The 20,821-nt window shown below is 41.7% G+C and overlaps 2 protein-coding genes across 3 annotated transcripts in view; one reads left to right on the top strand and one right to left on the bottom strand.

The window, feature by feature from the left end:
- The window catches only part of LOC127527272 (macrophage mannose receptor 1-like), a 54,968-nt gene extending 48,828 nt beyond the window's left edge, over positions 1-6,140 (top strand). Inside the window, exon 6 of the mRNA XM_051925420.1 lies at positions 5,328-6,140. Within this exon, the coding sequence (XP_051781380.1) occupies positions 5,328-5,668 (341 nt within the window). The 3' untranslated portion in view covers positions 5,669-6,140. The remainder of the gene's footprint in view (positions 1-5,327) is intronic.
- A 6,797-nt stretch (positions 6,141-12,937) lies between these two features.
- Positions 12,938-20,821, bottom strand: part of supt7l (SPT7 like, STAGA complex subunit gamma) — a 29,533-nt gene continuing 21,649 nt past the window's right edge. For both annotated transcript variants that reach the window (XM_028796337.2, XM_051925416.1), the window contains exons 4-5: positions 18,914-19,151; positions 12,938-13,957 (exon numbers count right to left, since the gene is read on the bottom strand). In XM_028796337.2, coding sequence (XP_028652170.1) covers positions 13,689-13,957; positions 18,914-19,151 — 507 coding nt within the window. In that variant the 3' untranslated portion in view covers positions 12,938-13,688. The remainder of the gene's footprint in view (positions 13,958-18,913; positions 19,152-20,821) is intronic.

Genomic DNA, 20,821 nt, shown 5'->3' with positions numbered 1-20,821 from the left:
TACCCTAACGAGAGCCCCAGGCCCCCCACGACAGAATGCTGCCCCCTCCATACTTTACTGTAAGTGTGGTGTGTTGTGGATGGTGAGCTGCATTGGTGGACCGTTTGGTGTTGAGGACAAATAGTTTGATTTTGGTTTCCTCTGACCAGAAGACTTTTTTCCACTTGGCATCAGAATCTTCAAGGTGCATTCTGGGAAAGCTCAAACGAGCCTTCATGTGGCCTTTCTTGAGAAGTGTGACCCTTCTGAACAAGCCACCATTGTGGTGCGCTTGTGAAATTGGTTGTCACAGGCACACCATTAATGACCACTCTGTGCCATCAAATCCTGTAACTCCTTCAGAGTGGCCATTGACCTCTTGGTAGCCTCTCTTACCAGCTTCCTCCTTACTCTTCTGTACAGTTTGGAGGGTCCATGGAGGGTCCTAGTCGTACCAAACACTTCTTTATGATGGACTTCACTGTACTCCTTGGGACTGATAAAGCCTTTGAGATCTCCTGCCTTATGTCCATCACAACTCTGTCCCTGAGATCTTTTGAAAGTGGCCTGCCACTCGTAGTCAGTTGTTTGCGGTCAGTGGCACTGCCAAGGAAGGGAATGAATGGACCAGGAACAGCTTCACTAATCACACTCATTACAACTGATCACAGGGGGAAGGAAACCAGTAACCGCAATGGAAATGGGGGGCACTGACACCTGATTGAGTTTGGGGGGGTCCTTTATTCATCTCAGGATTTCTTGTTTTTGATTTTTACCATTTTTTACCATTTTTCTGTAGCTGTGATATCTTTCACTTGATGTTAGAGATTGCATCGAGGAAGTAAAGCTGGGAAGAAATATTAATTTGTGTGTTTTCATTTAAGTCTGTAAAGCAAAAAAATTGGGAATATTTCAAAGGGGGGGATTCTTCTCTATACCCAGTGTGTATATAAACATGAGCGGTAAGAAAGGAGCTCAGAACAAAATGGAAAAGAAACTCAAAGCTACACCCAAGCCTAGACAGGCATCAAGTCCAAGTCCAAACTCAAGGTACGGCCTTACAGAGACTGACCCGGAGCAGACGGGCGAAAGCTCAGATCTCCTGGGACCCCGGGCTACTGCATTGTCTCCAGTCGAGAGCAAATGTGCAAGTGACGCCGGTCACAATAACTCGGTGATTCCAGAAGATCGCTTGAAACTGAAAGTGGCCTTGCTGTCCGCTAGCCGGGAGCATCGGCTGTAACAGGGCCTGTCACTTCACCCGCGGAGCACAAAGGCCGAAACAATCTGACCGAACTGAAGTGAATGGCCGCTGCTCAAGACATAAAGGAGCTCAAGAAAGATATAAAGAAAGAAAGACATGGTATACACAAGACAGACGAGAAGACAAACGAGAAGCTGTGGCAGGATAAGAAAGACCAGGAGAAACGTGTAAATAATCGCTTTGAGGCGGCCATCAAAGGTACGCTAGAAAATATTGAGGAACAAATTCAGGAAAATGCATCTAAGTTTGAGAATAAACTGAGAGCACTTGGCGCTCAGTTGGAAGACATTAAGCAAACATTCACCACTCAAATTGAAACAGCCGAACATCTGGCATCTACCGGTGATGGAAAAGCAACGGCTGCAAATTCCGAATGCAAAAAACTCAGAGACAGACTTGCTGTACTGGAAGATGAATACAGAAGGAATAATATTAGAATCGAAGGTCTCCCTGTGAATCGTGAAAGTCCAAACCCAGTGAAATTCGGAGCTGAGCTATTCTCTAAAATAATTAGAGAGAACCGAGATAACAGCAGCTTACCGCAAACGGGGATCAAATACCTCTAAACCTAAGAGTCTTATCGTGCACTTTGAAAAATGACAATTTAAATTCCGTGTAATGTCACTTCTCAGAGAGAAACAAGAAATTATTAGATTTGAAAATACAGTCGACCCTCGATATGCGACCGGCCTGACATGCGAACAACTTAGTTTACGACCAAAATTTTTGTTTTGAATTACGACCAACGTCATTGCAGTCACGTGTATCCGCTTGTGCGATTGTAAACAAACAGCCGAGAGCGTTCGTAAGTGTCAGTCAGAGCCCAGATACATGTGTTTGTGGACGTAATTTCGGTCAGTTCGGTGATTTATATAATTTATTTCGATAATTGCTAAGGAAGGAAGAGAAGGTAATGAAGGTAAAGAAAGTGATCACAATCGAAATGAAGAAGGAAATTGTGTGGAAATATGAGAGTGGTGTTCGTGTGACCGATCTCGCTAATATGTACAGCATGTCGAAATCCACCATCTCGACAATTTTACAAAGAAAAGATTTGTATAAGGAAACTCCTTCCATTTCATTCTCCTCCTCCTCCCTTCCTGCAGCCCAAAGATGTCAAATTAAATGGTGAGTACAGTATGAAACTGTTGTTTCTGGTAGGCTAGGCACTTTTTATAACTTTTTGGTCAGTACATTAGAAAAATTATTGGTGTTTTTGGTAAATTATGCACATTATACAACCCTTTTTTATTATGAAAAGGTTAAGTAAGTGTTGCTGTGGGAGGTTCGGAACGCATTATGGGCATTTCCATTATTTCTTATGGGAAAAATAGTCTTGACTTACAGTTGTGCTTGAAAGTTTGTGAACCCTTTAGAATTTTCTATATTTCTGCATGAATATGACCTAAAACATCATCAGATGTTCACTCAAGTCCTAAACGTAGATAAAGAGAAACCAGTTAAACAAATGAGACAAAAATATTATACTTGGTCATTTATTTATTAAGGAAAATGATTGAATATTTCATATTTGTGAGTGGCAAAAGTATGTGAACCTTTGCTTTCAGTATCTGGTGTGACCCCCCTTTGCAGCAATAACTGTAACTAAACATTTCCGGTGACTGTTGATCAGTCCTGAATTTTCGCCCATTCCTCTGTACAGAACAGCTTCCACTCTGGGATGTTGGTGGGTTTCCACACATTAACTGCACGCTTCAGGTCCTTCCACAATTGGTTTAAGGTCAGGACTTTGACTTGGCCATTCCAAAACATTCACTTTATTCTTCTTTAACCATTCTTTGGTAGAACGACTTGTGTGCTTTGGGTTGTTGTCTTGCTGCATGACCCACCTTCTCTTGAGATTCAGTTCATGGACAGATGTCCTGACATTTTCTTTAGAATTCTCTGATATAATTCAGAATTCATTATTCCCTCAATGAAGGCAAGCCGTCCTGGCCCAGATGCAGCAAAACAGGCCCAAACCATGATACTACCACCACCATGTTTCACAGATGGGATGAGGTTCTTATGCTGGAATGCAGTGTTTTCCTTTCTCCAAACATAACGCTTTTCATTTAAACCAAAAAGTTCTATTTTGGTCTCATCCGTCCACAAAACATGCTTCCAATAGCCTTCTGGTTTGTCCACGTGATCTTCAGCAAACTGCAGACAAGCAGCAATGTTTTTTTTGGAGAACAGTGGCTTTCTCCTTCCACCCCTGCCATGCACACCATTGTTGTTCAGTGTTCTCCTGATGGTGGACTCATGAACATGAACATTAGGCCTTCAGTTGCTTAGAAGTTCCCCTGGGGTCCTTTGTAACCTCGCCGACTATTACACTCCTTGCTCTTAGAGTGATCTTTGTTGGTCGACCACTCCTGGGGAGGGTAACAATGGTCTTGAATTTCCTCCATTTGTACACAATCTGTCTGACTGTGGATTGGTGGAGTCCAAACTCTTTAGAGATGGTTTTGTAACCTTTTCCAGCCTGATGAGCATCAACAACTCTTTGTTCGTGCCATGATACACTTCCACACACATGTGTTGTGAAGAGCAGACTTTGATAGATCCCTGATCTTTAGATAACACAGGGTGCCCACTCACACCTGATTGTCATCTCACTGATTGAAAACACCGGACTTGAATTTCACCTTCAAACTAACTGCTAATCCTAGAGCTTCACATCCTTCTGCCACTCACAAATATGTAATATTCAATCATTTTCCATAATAAATAAATGACCAAGTAAAATATTTTTGTGTCATTTGTTTAACTGGTTTCTCTTTATCAACTTTTAGGACTTGAGTGAAAATCTGATGATGTTTTAGGTCATAATTATGCAGAAATATAGAAAATTCTAAAGGGTTCACAAACTTTCAAGCACAACTGTACAACCAACTTGAGTTACAACCAGCCCTCGTGAACGAATTGAGTTCCTAAGTCAAGGGTCCACTGTAACCACATTCGCATTTTCCCAGATTTCTCACCCTCAACGGCTGCTAAACATGCCATTTTTTTACAGCATTAAACCGCGCTTACAGAAAGCCGAGATCAGATACAGCCTCCTGTACCCTGCCAGACTGAAAGTGGATATTCAAGGCAAGCATCACATCTTTACCTCTACAGAGGAAGCAGAAAGAGAGCTAAGAAAGCTGATCCCGACACTTTAATAGAAGACGATCATGAGTTGCATCCTGTCATGGTGTGGCAAAGAAGATCTTGTTGTTCTTTATTTCTTGTATTAGGAATGTGTTAGTTTTCGCATACCCCTTGGGGTCAGAGCACAGGGTCAGCCATTGTACAGCGAGCGCCCCTGGAGCAATTACAGGTTAAGGGTCTCGCTCAAGGGCCCAGCAGAGTAGGATCTCTTTTGGCAGTGACGGCGATTCGAACCGGCAACCTTCTGGATACCAGCGCAGATCCTTAGCCTCAGAGCCATCACTGTTTGAGCCGCTTGCAATCATACTGGTACTGTAACTATACATCAGTTTTCCCTTCTCGGACACTTTTGGTTTATGCTTTAATTACAATTATATGCGTATATGTATGTATGTGTGGAAGAAATTAAAGGAGACAGTTTAACATCATACCTCTGGTTTACTGTATTAGGGTTCACTATGCTCATCCAGGGCCACTTTTTAACCCCATTTCCTGGGTTTTCTATCTCAAGATTGCTGAAGATTATATTTTATGCGTATAGTAACTGGACTGTATTGGCAATAGATATCTCAATAATTGTATTCCTCATACGCCGTTGCTGGGGGGCTTGTTTTGTTTTGGACGTGCTCTGTCTTCAGGTAGGTCAGAGGACTGGGACTTTGTGAAGTGGGGTCCAGCCTCAATTTGGAAGGCAAAATGGGGGTACAGGGGGATCGGGGGGGGAGAAAGAAAGCAAGCTTTCTCTAATCTATCCTTGTAATCCTTATAAGTGCCAACGTAACAATTAGTTCCCTCGGGTGCCGAGTTGTCTCACGCGACGGCAGGTCTTTTAGGTGAACGCACCTAAAAAGTAACCAACTTGTGATGCCACCTGCCCAGCCAGCCCCATCTTTATCTGATTTTTTTTGCCCTTCCTCATTCACAGGGATCACCGACCCAGAGATGAAGAGCTGGCCCGAAGCCCGCAGACACTGCCTGAGCCAGCAGAGCGACCTCTTCAGCGTGGCCAACGAGACGATGCAGGCAGCGCTGATCGCTGCTGTCCGCGGCCTTTCCGGCGAGGCGGTGTGGATCGGCCTGCGGAGACACTTGATGTGGGAGTACTGGTACTGGGTGGACAGTGAGGACCTGGTGCACTACACAAACTGGGACAACGGGAAGCCCAATGGGACTTATGGGCAGCTCTGTGGAATGGCCATCCTGACAAAGAACTCCAGCTGGGGCAGCCAGTGCTGTGGGATGAAGCTTCGCTTTGTCTGCCAGTAGCGTGGCCATTGAGGGTTGGAGTTTAGCAGGCTGTCATTATGGTACCCCTCAACTTGAGTGACCTGAAATCATGCGATAGAACTGATAGGGCAAATGGCAGTGTAAGGACAGCCAATCAGAATCGTCCTGTGAAAGACTACCACATGACGACAAAGTCTGTGAAAGTGAGACCCCCATACTCCCTTATGGAGGACAGCGAGTGGCAAATCAAAAAGAATAAATGAGCCCTTGATTGGTCGATGCCTGGCGTCACCTGTCCAGCAGATCCCCTCCTCTTTGTTAGAAGTCGCCATTAAGACAAGTAAGCAGAACAGCTGCCATGCCATCCTTTTTATTTTACGTAGCACTGTGGCACAGATCTTCACACTGCTGCTACACTGGTTCAAATGCCACCCCTAGTCGCTCTCTCAGTTGCACCTGCCATCTTGTTTTTAAACCGCTTTCTAAAATAAACGCTTATCAGTGGAATTCATTTCAACCCTGAGTCTGGATTTCTGTGAATTTCACTTTTCCTTATTTTTATCATAATCAGGGGTTGAATTTTAGGGTCCTGTTGCTTTTTACATATTTTTGCGTAACTGTTGTTAGGGCCGTGACCCACGTTTGTGGGGGCGTGGTCACCGGGGTCGTGACCTCAAGTTCATCGCCATGACAGGATACAAAGTCAGAGCTTGAGCTTCAACTCATCGGTGGATAAAACGTTTAAACGTAAAGAGTAAACTCTTTGCTAATTGATCTTCACCATCCGCCTGATTTTGGATTCTTGCCTCTCATCTGGGTTTTGGTTACTTCATTTATTTTTATTTTGTTTTGCATTTTGCGCACATCTCCCGGTTCATCCCAAAAAATAAGTTTCCTACAGAGCCAAAACTATTTTTCACCATTTGCTGTCTTAAACCACTGCTGTCATCTAAGACAAATGCCAAATTGAAATGGTGTAATGGGTGGCACTGTGGTGGCACTGCTGCCTTATTGTAAGGAGACGATGGTTTGCTTCACAGGTCCTGCCTGCGTACAGTTCTCCACCATGTCTGGGTGGGTTTCCTTCAACAGTCCAAAGACATGCAAGTTAGGACTGGTGACACTAAATAGGCCCTGATTGGTGCCGGAGTGTGTTCAGCCTGTCCAAGGACTGATCCAGACCCCTGTGACAATGCTCAAGAATGAGCAGACTTGTGGTGCGGAGGTGGAGTCATTAACGTGACTCCATACTGGCACAGTGGTAAGCATCCAAAGGGCAAAAAAAAAAAAAAATAAAAAAAAGGGGTGAGAAGACCCCAAAATACACAAAGACCAGACTACAACTCCACAAGTCTCATCCCAGGGCAGCCTAACCCCAAACTCAAAAGTCTGGCTTTATGACCTGCACAGGCCCAAATTAGAGTACTTTTTAATACGTTACTTATAGCCAAGTGATGGCCGAGAAGAAAAAAAATTATTTCATGTTACCATGCAGAATGGAGATCAATAAAGTTTATAAAAGGACACAAGCCAAGGGTGACCAGTAGTGGACAACAGCAAACAACGTGAATCACGGGCATGGAAACAAAAAAAAAAAGTCACGTTACTGATGTCGCATAATCCACATATCAGTTATCACGCTGTACACTTAAAATGTGCATCTCACAGGCATTATGTGCTAAAATATCGATAAATACATCTGAAGTCGGCCAATTCAAGGTGTTCATAAAAAATATAATGGTTTACTTCATGAGGTAAAAGTGCATAAAAAATTTGAACAATTGTGTCAAATAGTTCAAATGGTGGAATGTGAGCTTCAATTTAAAAGTTTTAATGACAAAATACAGCAGCATGGTGGCATCGTAGTAGCGCTACTGGCTCGTCGTAAGTACGCCAGGGTTCACGTGCCAGTTCTCCCCCCGTGTCTGAGTGGGTTTCCTCCCACAGTCTGGAGATATGCAGGTGAGGTGGATTGGTGACGTTAGACTGTCCCGTGTGTGTTTGCTCTGTGATGGACTGGCATGCCCTGTTCAAGGATCGTTCCAAAACCAAACCCCCAAACTTTGACCCTGCTCAAGAACAAGCAGGTGTGTGGATTGGAAATGATGTCATTAACTTTTCTCCACATTGCTGCAGGTAGCCGTGTGGTCAGCGCTGTTGTGCAGCATCAAAAGAGCAAAGAGAGGTGAGAAGACCCCAAAGTACACAAAGACCAGACCAGAATTCCACAAGTTTCATCCCAGAGCAGCCTATCCCCAAACACAAAAGTTAATGACCTGCACAGGCCCAAAATGGAGCACAGGCTTTTAAAGGAATACTCCACCCGAAAAATATTTTTTTAATATGTTAATGTAACTTCATGTGTTTTGAAGTGATGGCCAAGAAAAAAAACTGAATCTCATGTTTTTACGCAGAATGGAGATTATTAAACTTTTAAAGGACACAAGTCAATGGTGACCAGTATTGGACAACAGCAAACACCGTGAATAACAGGCATGGGGGGAAAAAAAACATCAGTTGTCATGTTACTGATGTCACATAATCCACATATCAGTTATCACGTTGTACACCCAAAATATGCAACACACAGGCACCTTGTGCTAAAATATCATTACATATGCCTGAATTAGCATAAGTCAGGGTGTTCATACTAAATATGATTTACTTCATGAAGTAAAAGTGTGCAATAAATTTGAACAATTGTGTAAAATATTTCAAACGTCAGAATGTGAGCTTCAATTTAAATGTTTAATGACGAAATACAGCAGCATGGTGGCACCGTAGCAGCGCTGCTGGCTTGTCGTAAGTAGACCAGGGTTCTGAGTGGGTTTCCTCCCACAGTCCGGAGACATGCAGGTGAGGTGGATTGGCGACACTAAACTGTCCCGTGTGTGTTTGCTCTGCGATGGACTGGTATGCCCTGTTCAAGGATCGTTCCAAAACCAAACCCCCAAACCATGACCCTGCTCAAGAACAAGCAGGTGTGTGGATTGGAAATGGTGTCATTAACTTTTCTCCATATTGCTGCGGGTGGCCCAGTGGTCAGCGCTGTTGTGCAGCATCAAAAGAGCAAAGAGAGGTGAGAAGACCCCAAAGTACACAAAGACCAGACCAGAACTCCACAAATCTCATCCCAGGGCAGCCTATCCCCAAACTCAAAAGTCTGGCTTTATGACCTGCACAGACCCAAAATGGAGCACAGGCTTTTAAATGAATATTCCACTCAAAAAGTGATATATTTTTTTTTCCAATATGTTACTCTAACCTCATGTGTTTTGAAGCGATAGCTGAGAAAAAAATAGAATCTTTTGTTTTTATACAGAATGGAGAGATAAGTAAAGTTTAAAAGGACACAAGTCAATGGTGCGCAATACTGGACAACAGCAAACACTATGAATAACAGGCATAGGGAAAAAAATGTCATATTGCTGATGTCACATAATTCGTAAGTCAGTTATCCTGGTGTAGGCTCAAAACTGGCAGCACAACTGGCTAAAATATCGTTGGAATACGTCTGAATTCAGTCGGCCCAACTCAGAGAGTCCAGTAAGTCAGATTCAATTTCAGTTCAGCTCAGTAAGTCGGCCCAATTCCAGGTGCTCCTAAGAAATATAATGATAAACGTTTGTAATAAATTGTACCATTACAAAGTTTTGGAGGATTTTGTTCAAATGCAATATAAGCTAATTTAATAAGTAATACAAATTTGAGGTTTACTGGCTGCACATTTACTTATGTGGTCAATGCAATGAATTGAATGTTTTTAGAATTGTACAGAAGATTAATAAGTGAAAAGAAACAATATGGTGAACCATGTACAACATCTACCTCCTCTATGTTCTGTCCTTCACCCTTAACTGATCTGCATAAGCATTCAAACTGACCAGGAAATGTCACCACTCCTGACTTGAGCTGCACCAGGCTGGCACGTCTTTACTGGCACTTCACTGCTTCTGCTTTGTGAACCTGAGCGTAGCTGCATGTCGCAGTCTGACCACCAGGGGGTCTGCACCATACTGCATGTATGTCACCACCAACAGCCCCCACCCTGCTGTTCAAAGTATGTCTACTGCCGACAAACGACATCGATAATATGATTCAGATAGAATTTGTATGCATTTTTATCCTGACAGAATAAGGAGCACTGTGTGTATCCAGTGATGCAACTTGCTAAGCACGTCTTCTCACGGCTTCACCAAATTTCCTTCCATTTCATTTCTGGTAATGGCGTTCATTTGCAAAAAACGGGAGCCAAACTTCCCTGTGTGATTACAGCCTCGGCCTGGTCGGTGGCGCTGTGGTGCTGCTGGCATACATTTGCAGGAGGAGCCCAAGAATACTCTACTAGTATTAGTACTACTATTTTTTTATTTTACTAAAATAAAAATACAAACATGACTGATGTTCTGTAAAGTCACCCAGTCTCAATTAAACCTGATAAAGCTTTTAGGAGGTTTTTGGGAGTATTTAGTTTTCTACTGGGGAGGGGGGGTGACCCCTACATATTGATGTATTGAAATTTCCTTTCTTAATAGATAACTACAGGTCTAAATGTATGTGCTGTACTCTCATATGTCAGCATTTTAACTACACGGGAAATAAGGAGTCAGTCAGACAATTTAGATAGATAGATAGATAGATAGATAGATAGATAGATAGATAGATAGATAGATAGATAGATAGATAGATAGATAGATAGATAGATAGATAGATAGATAGATAGATAGATAGATAGATAGATAGATGAAAGGCACTATATAATAGACATAGATAAATGAAAGGCACTATATAATAGATAGATGGATGGATGAAAGGCACTATATAATAGATAGATAAGGCACTATGTAATACACAGATGGTAGACAGATGTGAAAGACACTATATAACAGAAAAAGAAAGAAAGAAAGAAAGAAAGAAAGAAAGAAAACTATATGATAGATAAATAAGAAAAGACACTGCATGATTGTTTCATAGATACATAGATAGGAAAGACACTATATAATACACAGACAGACAGATGTGAAAGGCACTATATAACAGACAGACAAAAAGATACTGTTAAACTGAATGTCAAAATATGTTAAAAAGAAAAAAACATGTCATAGGGTGCACTTACTTTTTCCCCATGGCTGTGTAGTTTCTTTTTAATGCCCATCTCTCCATTATATAATGCCTTTCATATCTATCTACTGATCTGTCTATTACTGTGAGCCTTTCACGTGTGTGGATGTATGTATCATATAGTGCCTTGCACATCTCTCCATCTTGAGTAAACCTTTTTCTGATATGACAACTGCGTTATGTGATTTTTCAGGTAAGTCAGAGACACTTCCGGGTCAGGCAGCTGTACTCGCTAACTGTGATGCCAGAGAGTGATGACGAAGTGCCGGTGACAATGTCACTGGACTCTTTTCACATGACCCTACAAACCCATTGACTCTCTATTTTTTATTATATGCTACCTCTCATGTCTACCCGGTGATGAAGACAGACGTTTCTCCTCACTAGTCCACACTATGGCCACATGCTGCATGTTGATTAGCACAAGCAGCGACTTAAAGGCCCATAATGCCTACACGGTAGATCACAGAAGTGCAGCAGAGAGCACAGTGTAGTCTACTTTGCCAATTGGAAAACCAGTAGAAATGTAACCAATTGTAGCATAAATGTTGTACGTCACCTCAGATAAAGGCATCAGCCAAACAAGTGAATGTAAATGTTTTGTGTGCTGATTAGTAAATGGGTAACACGAGTAGGTAGCACCGCACTTGTTGTTCTTTTCAGAGTCATTTGTGCTGCCCTGCTCAGCATTAATTGTTTGTATTCAAATAAAACTAAGAAAGCAAACTTCACAGAAAAGAGTGAATTAAAAAAATTAACTATTTAAAGATACAAGAAAAAAATACAAATATATCTTAAATTCTTGTAAGTGTAAATCTGACATTACTGGATTTTTCAAATGCAAAACAAAAGGAAAAAAATGGGTCAGCTGATTAAACAATGAGATCAATTAAATGTAACAATGACCGACTGATTGAGAAACTGGTTGGAACACAAGCCTGCAGTCACAGGGGGCCCTGGTGACAGAACATTGTGATCCAAGAAGCAGCGAGCTGCTGAGCCACAGAGCCCTACGTCACCACAGGCCTACGGCGGCAGTTTCATGGTGGAAGTTGCGTTACAGGTGGCGCAGTGGTAGTGCTGCTGCTTTCCATTAAGGAGACTGTGGAAGATTGTGGGTTCGCTTCCCAGTTCCTCCCTGTGTGGATAGCGCTTTGAGTACTGAGAAAAGCACTATATAAATGTAATGAATTATTATTATTGTGCCTATAATACACACTAACAATGCAAACCCCCAACCTAAACCTTAAGTTACCGGTAATATTAACCGCTTATACTACACACTAAGCCTAACATTAAATTACCCCTAATCTACCAGTCCCTAACTTTAATGCTGTATACTACAAAGTAACCATACTAACCCCTACCCTTTACTTCCTTCCTAAAAGTGATGGTCTTCACCTGAAACTGCAGTCAAAAACTGTGGTGATGTGTGCTTCTTTGACTTGGGAGCTGCAAATTATTGTAAGAACCATTGGACTTGTGAATACATCACTGAGGATGGTGTGACCCCCTAGTGGCTAAAAAGTAGTTCTGGAAACCACAAGTTTCCAGAATGTTCCCCCAACACTGACTCTCCATGTCCCCTGAGCAAACACCTCAAAATGCAACACAACTGCTTCGGTGTAAAACTGTACTGAAATGTTCCTCACCATTGAGGCACTCAAGAACAACAGGCTCTGGGGTTTGATTCAGGTCTCATCCTCCCATCTGTCCATTTTCATACACTGGACACAATTATATCTGAAGAAGCTCGCCCATAAGGTCCTACTGGGAGTTCCTTAAATGCACCAGTCCTGACAATAAAGTACAATTACTGGCCCTGACAAAGCCAAAGAACGAGCTACACGTGGTCACTCCAATTCACTTATGGTCATGGTCACTCCAACTCAATTGAGCAGAGTTTCAGAGGTTGTTGCCAGTGCACTCTCTACTATAAATGCACCGATTTCACTTTTCCCCTGTTCCGCACCAAATAAGCGAGTATGAAATTTGTGGGATGGATGGATTAGTTTAGAGTCGAGTGTGGACCACCCTGCGCGTCAGGAGGTGGATGAAGAAACAAGCTTTCAATTCAACAGTTTAATGCCTCATATCAAGCGACTGGTTCACGAAATGTCCACTAGCTTTGCTTCCTTCCTAATTGTTCTTTTTGACTCTCACATTTAAAATAATTCACCCTTCCCAGTCTTTCATATTTTTACTTAACACACGTGATGCTAATAACAGTTGTCATTTCAATGCCGTTGATTTTTCTTATACAGGGCAAAGTCTGCAAGGTAAAATTAAAAAAAAAGTATCCGTTATCTGGATAACAAATCTGAGCAGTTTCTGAATCAAAAGGGCCAAAGAGCTTGGCTTACTTCATAAAATCAGAGAGACGTACCACCCAACTGACTTCCACAGGTGTCGTGGATAGGAACGGGCTCTTTGTAATCCTCATCAGTTCATTACGCTCAGCTTCGATGTCGGACAATTCCCTGAATCTGACACACAACAAACCCTGAAAAGAAACCACCACTGTTTTCAAAAGCAACTATATGATGCCAAGTTGTGCCCTTTGTGACAATGCTCCATGTCCAGGACCTAAAATGGATGGCATCTTCAAAAAGTCATTCCCGAATGTTTGTTGTATGGAAGTGGTAGATGTCCTGTACTTCACAACGACTCAGATGTCTCTTCCAGTGAAGAACCTAAAGCTTTATTGTCCAAGTGTTAAGGACAGTATGCTGAACTGGCACAGCAATGTTGGCATGAGCCACAATCAAAGCTCTCTTGCGGCCATTCGTCCAGACTAGTTCATATTTCTACCGCATCAGTGATAATCTGCTCCATGAGAAGTCAAAGCCATGAAGAAGCAGGAAATGCAGCAATTATCAGTCATCAAGCCTTTCCAACACCCACTTCTTGGGCAGCGTAAAACAGACATTTCTTCTCATCATACCTTTTTAAGGCGCTTTTTAGGATTCTGGTTGAAGACAGGTGAAGATCCCATGAGACTGTCTGGAGAGTGGGAACCATAGCTGCCTTCAGAGCCAGCCCCACCCGGAGAAGGGGGGATGCCAGTCTCGCTAATAGTGGACATGGGCTCCTCAAAGACGTCACCACTTAGAACGGCGTGCCCAGACACCTGCCCTTCCTCAGTGTCTTGTGGCTCTATCTTAACTTGAGCTAAGACCCACAAAGGGGAATTGTTATTGGCAGCAGCTGCAAAAAGGAGAAAACACAGAAAGGTCAGTGGTGGGCCACCATGGGGTGGTCGACATGAAAAACAAACTGAAAATGGGAAGAAAACGTGGCACAACCTGGTGGCAAAGTGGGCCCCTAGCTTCTTTGGAGATCTTGAAACAGTAAACCAGCAAACTTGTTTTAAAAGAAATCGTAACTGTTCTGCCAGAATGAAGAAAATTTAAGGACCCTAAGACTAACGTGTGCCTTTTAACATAGTGACAATAAATCGTTGGTCAAAACCAAATCACAAAATAAAACATACCAGCCTAGCCAAAAGTATCAATACCAAGATTCTATCATTAAAAGGCTAACATTACAGGTTATAATGTTAGCTTTATGGTGCCCTTTAAAAAGAAATCAGTGCATATTTATGTAAATCGTGACAACCCTAGAAATATGTAATAGGGTCAGCTATGGCGCAGAAAAACCTTTCATACCAAAACACAACCTGGCAGGACCCGTCTTATAAAGTGCTGCATCTGTGACATTATGCCATGTGACTTCCAGGAACCGTTTCCCTAGCAATGGAGTGATGCATCATGACAACAAAGCCACAAAATGGCACCAACCACAAATGCAAAATAGTAAATCCAAAAAATAAGGTGGATAAACTTCAACAATGCCCCAGAAATAAACAAGACATTCAAATTCTCTGAGGTCCAAAAGCCTCCATAAAACTACACTGTATGCCCTCCAAATTACTGAGTTCAGGTGTTTCAGCTGCACCCATTAATAAAAGGTGCGTAAAATCAAACATGTAGCCTTGCCATCTCCATTGACAAACTTTAGCAGCAGAATGGGTCATACTGAAGGGCTCAGTGACCTTAACAGTGGCAAAGTCAAATGACCCCAGCTTTGCTGCAAGTTAGTGTATGAACTTTCTGTAATTGTAGACCTGCTCCGGTCAACTCTAAGTGTCATTTAATTGTGAAGTGGAAGCATTAAGGAAGAACATCACCTTGGCCATAAAGTGATAGATTGTGCAAACTCACAGAGCAGGGCCACATAGTGCTGAAACGAGTAAGAATCGCCTACCCTCTGTGGCATCACTCACATCAGAGGTCTACACTGCCTCTGGAACTATGTGGTGGGAGCTTCAAGAAATGGGCTTTCCTGGCTGAGCAGCTGCACACAGGCCTAAGATCACTATGCGCGATGTCCAGTGTCAGCTAGACCCACAGTAGTGCTGAATCACACTTCACTACCTGGCAGTCCGGTGATGCCAGGAGAATGCTACCTAAAGGACTGCACGGTGCCTACTGTCACACTTGGTGCAGGAGAAATTGTGTTTGTGGGGCTGTTTTTCAGGGGTTGGGCTAGGTCCCCTGTAGTACAGTTAATGGTATACAGGTGTTGTACCATGTTAGCCATAATGGATGTAGTGAGAAGTTAAACAAAATTATACCTTTTATTGACTAACTAGAAAAATTACAATATGCAAGCTTTCGAGGCAACTCAGGCCCCTTCTTCAGGCAAGATGTGATGTAATACAGAAACTGGAATTCTCTGTGCTTGTATACACACTAAGACAGATACAGCAGTAGAAAACCTTTAAGTGAGATATCTTAGATGTAAAAAATGAACAGACCTCTCCAGGCTAAGATTCATTCAGCAAGAGAGGAGAACAATGAGTAGTCAAGATCTTCTGATAAGATGACCGTCCAACAGAGTCTTTGGAAGTTGATGAGTTTTTCAAAACAATGTGGATCTGTAGTCAAGTTGTCTGCAACAATCCGAGAGATGCAAACAATCCTCATCTATCGGAGTAAAACTCATCTCTATTCAAACCATGTTATAATGACTTAAATTTTAGCATGAGTTTAACTTCCCATTCTTCTCTCTCTTGCTGTGTGGTCCACACTCTGCCAAAGAATGAATTTCCACAGGTTCCATATTAAATGTGGCAACACAGATGTTCCTATAGCAGCCCACTGCAACGGCCATGAACACTGTGAGAGGGACTTTAAAGTCACAGGGCTTATGGGCAACTTCAGAACACAATTAATTAGATGTCAAAATGCCATGAGCTCATGATAATTAAGAAATTTTTAAATAGGGGGGGGGGAACATTGTGAAGAACTTGTGTAATCTGTCATCCCCTGCAATTCCTAGTCATGTAATCAGACATTTTCAAAGCAACGAGATCAAGCAGAATCAGATGCAAAGTGTGACGTGCTCTCCAACTCAGTCATGTAATGAAACACAGGAATAAAGGTAATTAACACTAGAATTACCAAAGCTTACGAAAAAACTCGTAAATCCGGCCCACCTGAAATCCACTCACACCTCTCCATTAGCATCTTTTGTCTTGTAAATGTGTCGATTAGCCCAAGCAGCAAGCAGCCTGCTATACAATCCCCCCACCACTGCAGAAATGGCAAAAGTCGCTCTCCCAGCTCAAGCCTTGTTTATCAGGGAGTCAGGTACCTAACAGGCTAAAAAATATATCGTTATTTGGAACATGTGCATTTCACATGTGTTCCAGGTCTAGAAAGATCTATGTAAGTGTAGCATGACAGAAATATTGAACACATACCTAAAAGACAAACTTTTTCCATATTTTGCACTAACGACAAAATTTCGACATGAAGTGTATAATGTGTGAAGACCAAATATCAAATAAGCACTTTCACAAAAGGTACACGTATATCAGAACAAGTGCGCTTTTATTCAAGACTATAACCAGAGAAAAAGAAATTGGGTTAGTGTACGTCCTTGTAGTGACTGCTTTGGTAGTACAGCAGTAAGAGCTGCTGATTCCTATTCAAAAGGTTGCGGGTTCAAGTCTTCACATGTCCCAGAATAAATGTTTTGAGTAGTGAGCTGTACTTATTGTTACTATTGTACAATAAAAACATACTTCAGTACGCGAGCGACACTCCACGCTAGGGTTTAGATCTGGACGGTGTATGTGCCCAAAAAAGAAGTCTAACTGCATTCTGCGTACTGAAGTGTCAGCAGGCATATTTCGTGGCATTACACGTGTACTTTGTGAGCATGCCCTTATCAATCGAACAGAGGAAGCTCTGCAGTCTACTTGTGACTTTACGCTGTAGGAAGATAAGTAAATAAATCAAGATAAATAACATTCGATCTGGCTTTTATATAAGTAACATATAAATGTTTCTTATGTAAACACCATCACAAAACAATCACAAACAGAAGTTTGGCGATACGTTGGCGAGCTCTGTAAGCTGTGCTGCTTCGCTGGAGGACAGGTGTGGGGCAGACTGGCTGGCAGGATGACGCCGGACCTCATCCTGCATCCAAACGGTGCCATCTTTCGCCTTTACACCTGGTGCAGCTGCGTTGTTCTTATATGTGAGTGGAGGTTTCTTGCATGGAGGGCTTCTGTTCTCTTTCTCCAATGTAGAACCATTGTCCTCATCTGAGTTCACCTATGTTATAGCTTGTCTTTATTTGAAAACAGCAGTGTCAGATCGGGGCGAGCGTGAATGTGACTAAGAGAATAAAACTGAATTAAAAAAATGCTAACCTTTACAAGTACCATACATTTACACCGGCTGTTACACACTCAAATCAAATGTATGTTTTTATTGTATAATAGTAACAATAAGAGTAGCTCTTCGGTTATAGTCTTGAATAAAAGCACACTTGTTCTGTTATACGTGTACCTTTTGTGAAAGTGCTTATTTGATATTTGGACTTCAGTCTTCACACATTATACACTTCATGTCGAAATTTTGTCGTTAGTACAAAACATGGAAAAAGTTTGTCTTTTAGGTATGTGTTCAACATTTCTGTCATGCTACACTTACATAGATCTTTCTAGACCTAGAACACAACTGCATTGCATGTGTTCCAAATAACAAGATATTTTTTTAGCCTATTAGGTACTTGACTCCCTGATAAACAAGGCTTCAGTTGGGAGAGGTTTTTGCAGTTTCTGCGGCTGAGGGAGAACGGGACAGCAGGATACTTGCTGCTTGGGCTCATTGACATGTTTACAAGACAAAAGACGCTGAATGGAGAGGTGCGAGCGGATTTAAGGTGGGCCAGATTTATGAGTGTTTTTTGTATGCTTTGGTAATTCTTGTGTTAATGAAATGACTAAAATCTCCTCACATACATGCAAATGACACCTATAATACTTACACAAGGGACTGTTATTTTAAATTGTAATATCATTGTAAGAGCCATTTGCTGGTTATTTAAGTCACATTAAATGTCTATGGCATGGTCTATGGGAAGTTCTTACAATCCCCACAAGTTAAAATGAATTGGTATATTCTAATAATTTCTATTCTCTGACTGTAGATTATCCTCGGTTTTAAACTTTTAGTGTAGCTGCTGGTGCGTAAGGCAGGGTCAAGCATGGGACAAAAAGAAATCTCTCAGTCCAAAAGTTTGTTTTAAAAGATTTAGTGAAAATTCAGAGAAAATAATCCAGACAAGAATAAAGACAAAAGGTAGTTACACACAAAGAATTAAAGGCAAAAAACTGGAAAAAAAATCTCTTCTCTAAATTTAGCTTTTCTTGTCAAACTTCAGTTGTTTCTATACTTAAAGATGCTTTACTTTGCCTTCAGTACTCTTTAAATGTACGACGCTGCACATTCAATAAAGCATGTTACCTTTCACGCTATAGGACATGTTAAGGTATGGTTAAAAACCGTGTGCCCTCCAGGCCTTACACACATGGCAAGGCAGGTCACTAACTGAGGCTAATCTGTAGTCAGAGAGGCTAGAAATGCAACTTCTGGGGGTTGTAAGAACCTTCCACAGACTATGCACTAATATATAGGCAAACATTTAATGTAACTTCAATAACTAGCAAATGGCTCTTACAATCATCTTTCAAGTCTGTGTTCATTGGTTATAAATGCAGCTAAAGGCCCACAAACATTGAATAAGGCCCACCAGCCTTGGTCTGTTTGGTTCCACTTTCTATGTTTAGTGTTCTTTCAGTACCTGCTGTGTGAGGAGAGTTATCCACTTCAAGGCCAGATGAAAATCTCTCACTAGGTGCGCCCAGCACTCCGATGGGTAGGGATTGGTCACCAGGTGCTAAGTCAGCCTCCAGCTCCTCATTGATGGGAAAAGTGATGTCACTGAGGGGTTCTTCTTTGATTTTTAAGGGTTTGGTGTCCTCTGCTGCCTTCTCGGGATTCACCAACCTCTCATATTCCTCAGAAAGCTGCTTGCTCACCTGCAAGATTGACACAATATTACATTTTTGCAATCAATATTCATGTTCGGTTCTATAAAGAATAAACCAGAAGCACATTATGTTACTATCCCACTGCCCTGTGCAGAAGATGCCCACCACAGAAGGAGTAAAAAAGATACAATAATAAAGGTATCAGGTAGGAACTAACCATGAAGGAAGTGTGCTGATTCTTTGTAGGGCACATCGACTCTCACTCGCAGTGGCCCAATTAAGTGATGCTGAATAAACAACCTGTGTGTTTTTGGAAAGAAAACAGGATGGAAAAACCCTCAGAAACCTGAGGAGGCAGTGGCTGGGGTTAAAACTCAGGACTCTGGAGCTGTGAGACAGCAGTGCCACCCAGGACGTAAACAGCTGTTACTTCTAAATCACATCAGGATGGTGTTCACCAGAGAACAGCACGCTTTAAGAGTAAACTCGGTTGACCCTGTCAAATAATGTTGTTGCTTCTCCCATAACAGTGAAATGGGATCAATCTGTTCATTTATCCTTCTATCCTTCCATCCATCCATCTTCCAAATCCATTTTCTCCTGAAACAGAATGCCTGCTATTTGAACCCATTCTGATTTTCCATTACCAAACATGAGCAGCATCTCCAGTTTATATTTGCAATTTCATTAATTTATTCCACCATTTGCCTGTAATTACTGGAGTGCAGAGAGTCTAGTCTCTTTTTACCATGTAACAGTTTCCATTCATAACAATTTGTCCACTTTTTGCTGACCTCTCTAAATATAGATATTAAAGTAAATAAAATAAGGTAATAAGCGCCCAAAAATGCTACTTTTTAGCTTTGCATCCTCCCCCACCATAACCCATCATCGATGAGGGAGGAACAAAAGCTTTAGATTTGTCACAAATTGCAATCTTCGGTTTTCAATGGATCTCGACGTTTTAGGGTCCCCCGATACCGAAAACGTGTCTGTCTGTGTGTGTTTGTGTGTCACAGTTTCTTGAGGACAGTCTGGAGCTAAAATAGGTGGATGGAAAAATACCAAACGTGAAACTTAAGCCTGTTATTAGATGACGATGTACTGATTAGTTTTTGAACCAAATTGTGCAAGAGAAAGAGGCACTCTAGAGGAACCCTCAAATACCAAATTCTGCAATTAATTAGGAATTCTACTCCTCAGTTGACCTATTTTATGATCAGAAAGATCAGCATCAGAGCTGAAAATAATTACTGAAATGTTATTGAACAGTTCAGGTAACTTGGTTCCTAGGGCGCTAATCCAACTGACGGTAACGTCTGAATTTTTTTGTATCTTACTTGCCCTCATTGTTTGAAGTGATTTCCAAGAAAAACATTTAACATCATATTTTCATGGAGAACAGATATGACAAAATTCTTGATACAGTGAGTTTGAACTGAGATCCGTCTTGAGTAAACCCAAACAATACTAAAACATGCACAGGGAAAAAAAAACTCAAATTAGTCGTGTTCAAAATTGAAATGTCAGGTATGTGGTTGTATGCTTAACAATGTCCCAGACCAATACTGCAGTACAGCAAAACTAGCCAATGTCCACCATAGCATATGGCGTTGTAAGAATAGGATCGGAAAACGGTGAGAAAGGAATTCAGAAATCAAGAAGAAATAAATACTTCTTGAAAGACGCAGTGTGCATGTAGAATTTCCGGGCAAGCA

Source organism: Erpetoichthys calabaricus, chromosome 3, assembly GCF_900747795.2.
Source record: "Erpetoichthys calabaricus chromosome 3, fErpCal1.3, whole genome shotgun sequence".
In the NCBI taxonomy this organism is placed as follows: Eukaryota; Metazoa; Chordata; class Cladistia; order Polypteriformes; family Polypteridae; genus Erpetoichthys; species Erpetoichthys calabaricus.
The sequence above is the reverse complement of the archived record's forward strand: the minus strand, read 5'-3'. Positions and strand labels throughout refer to the sequence as shown.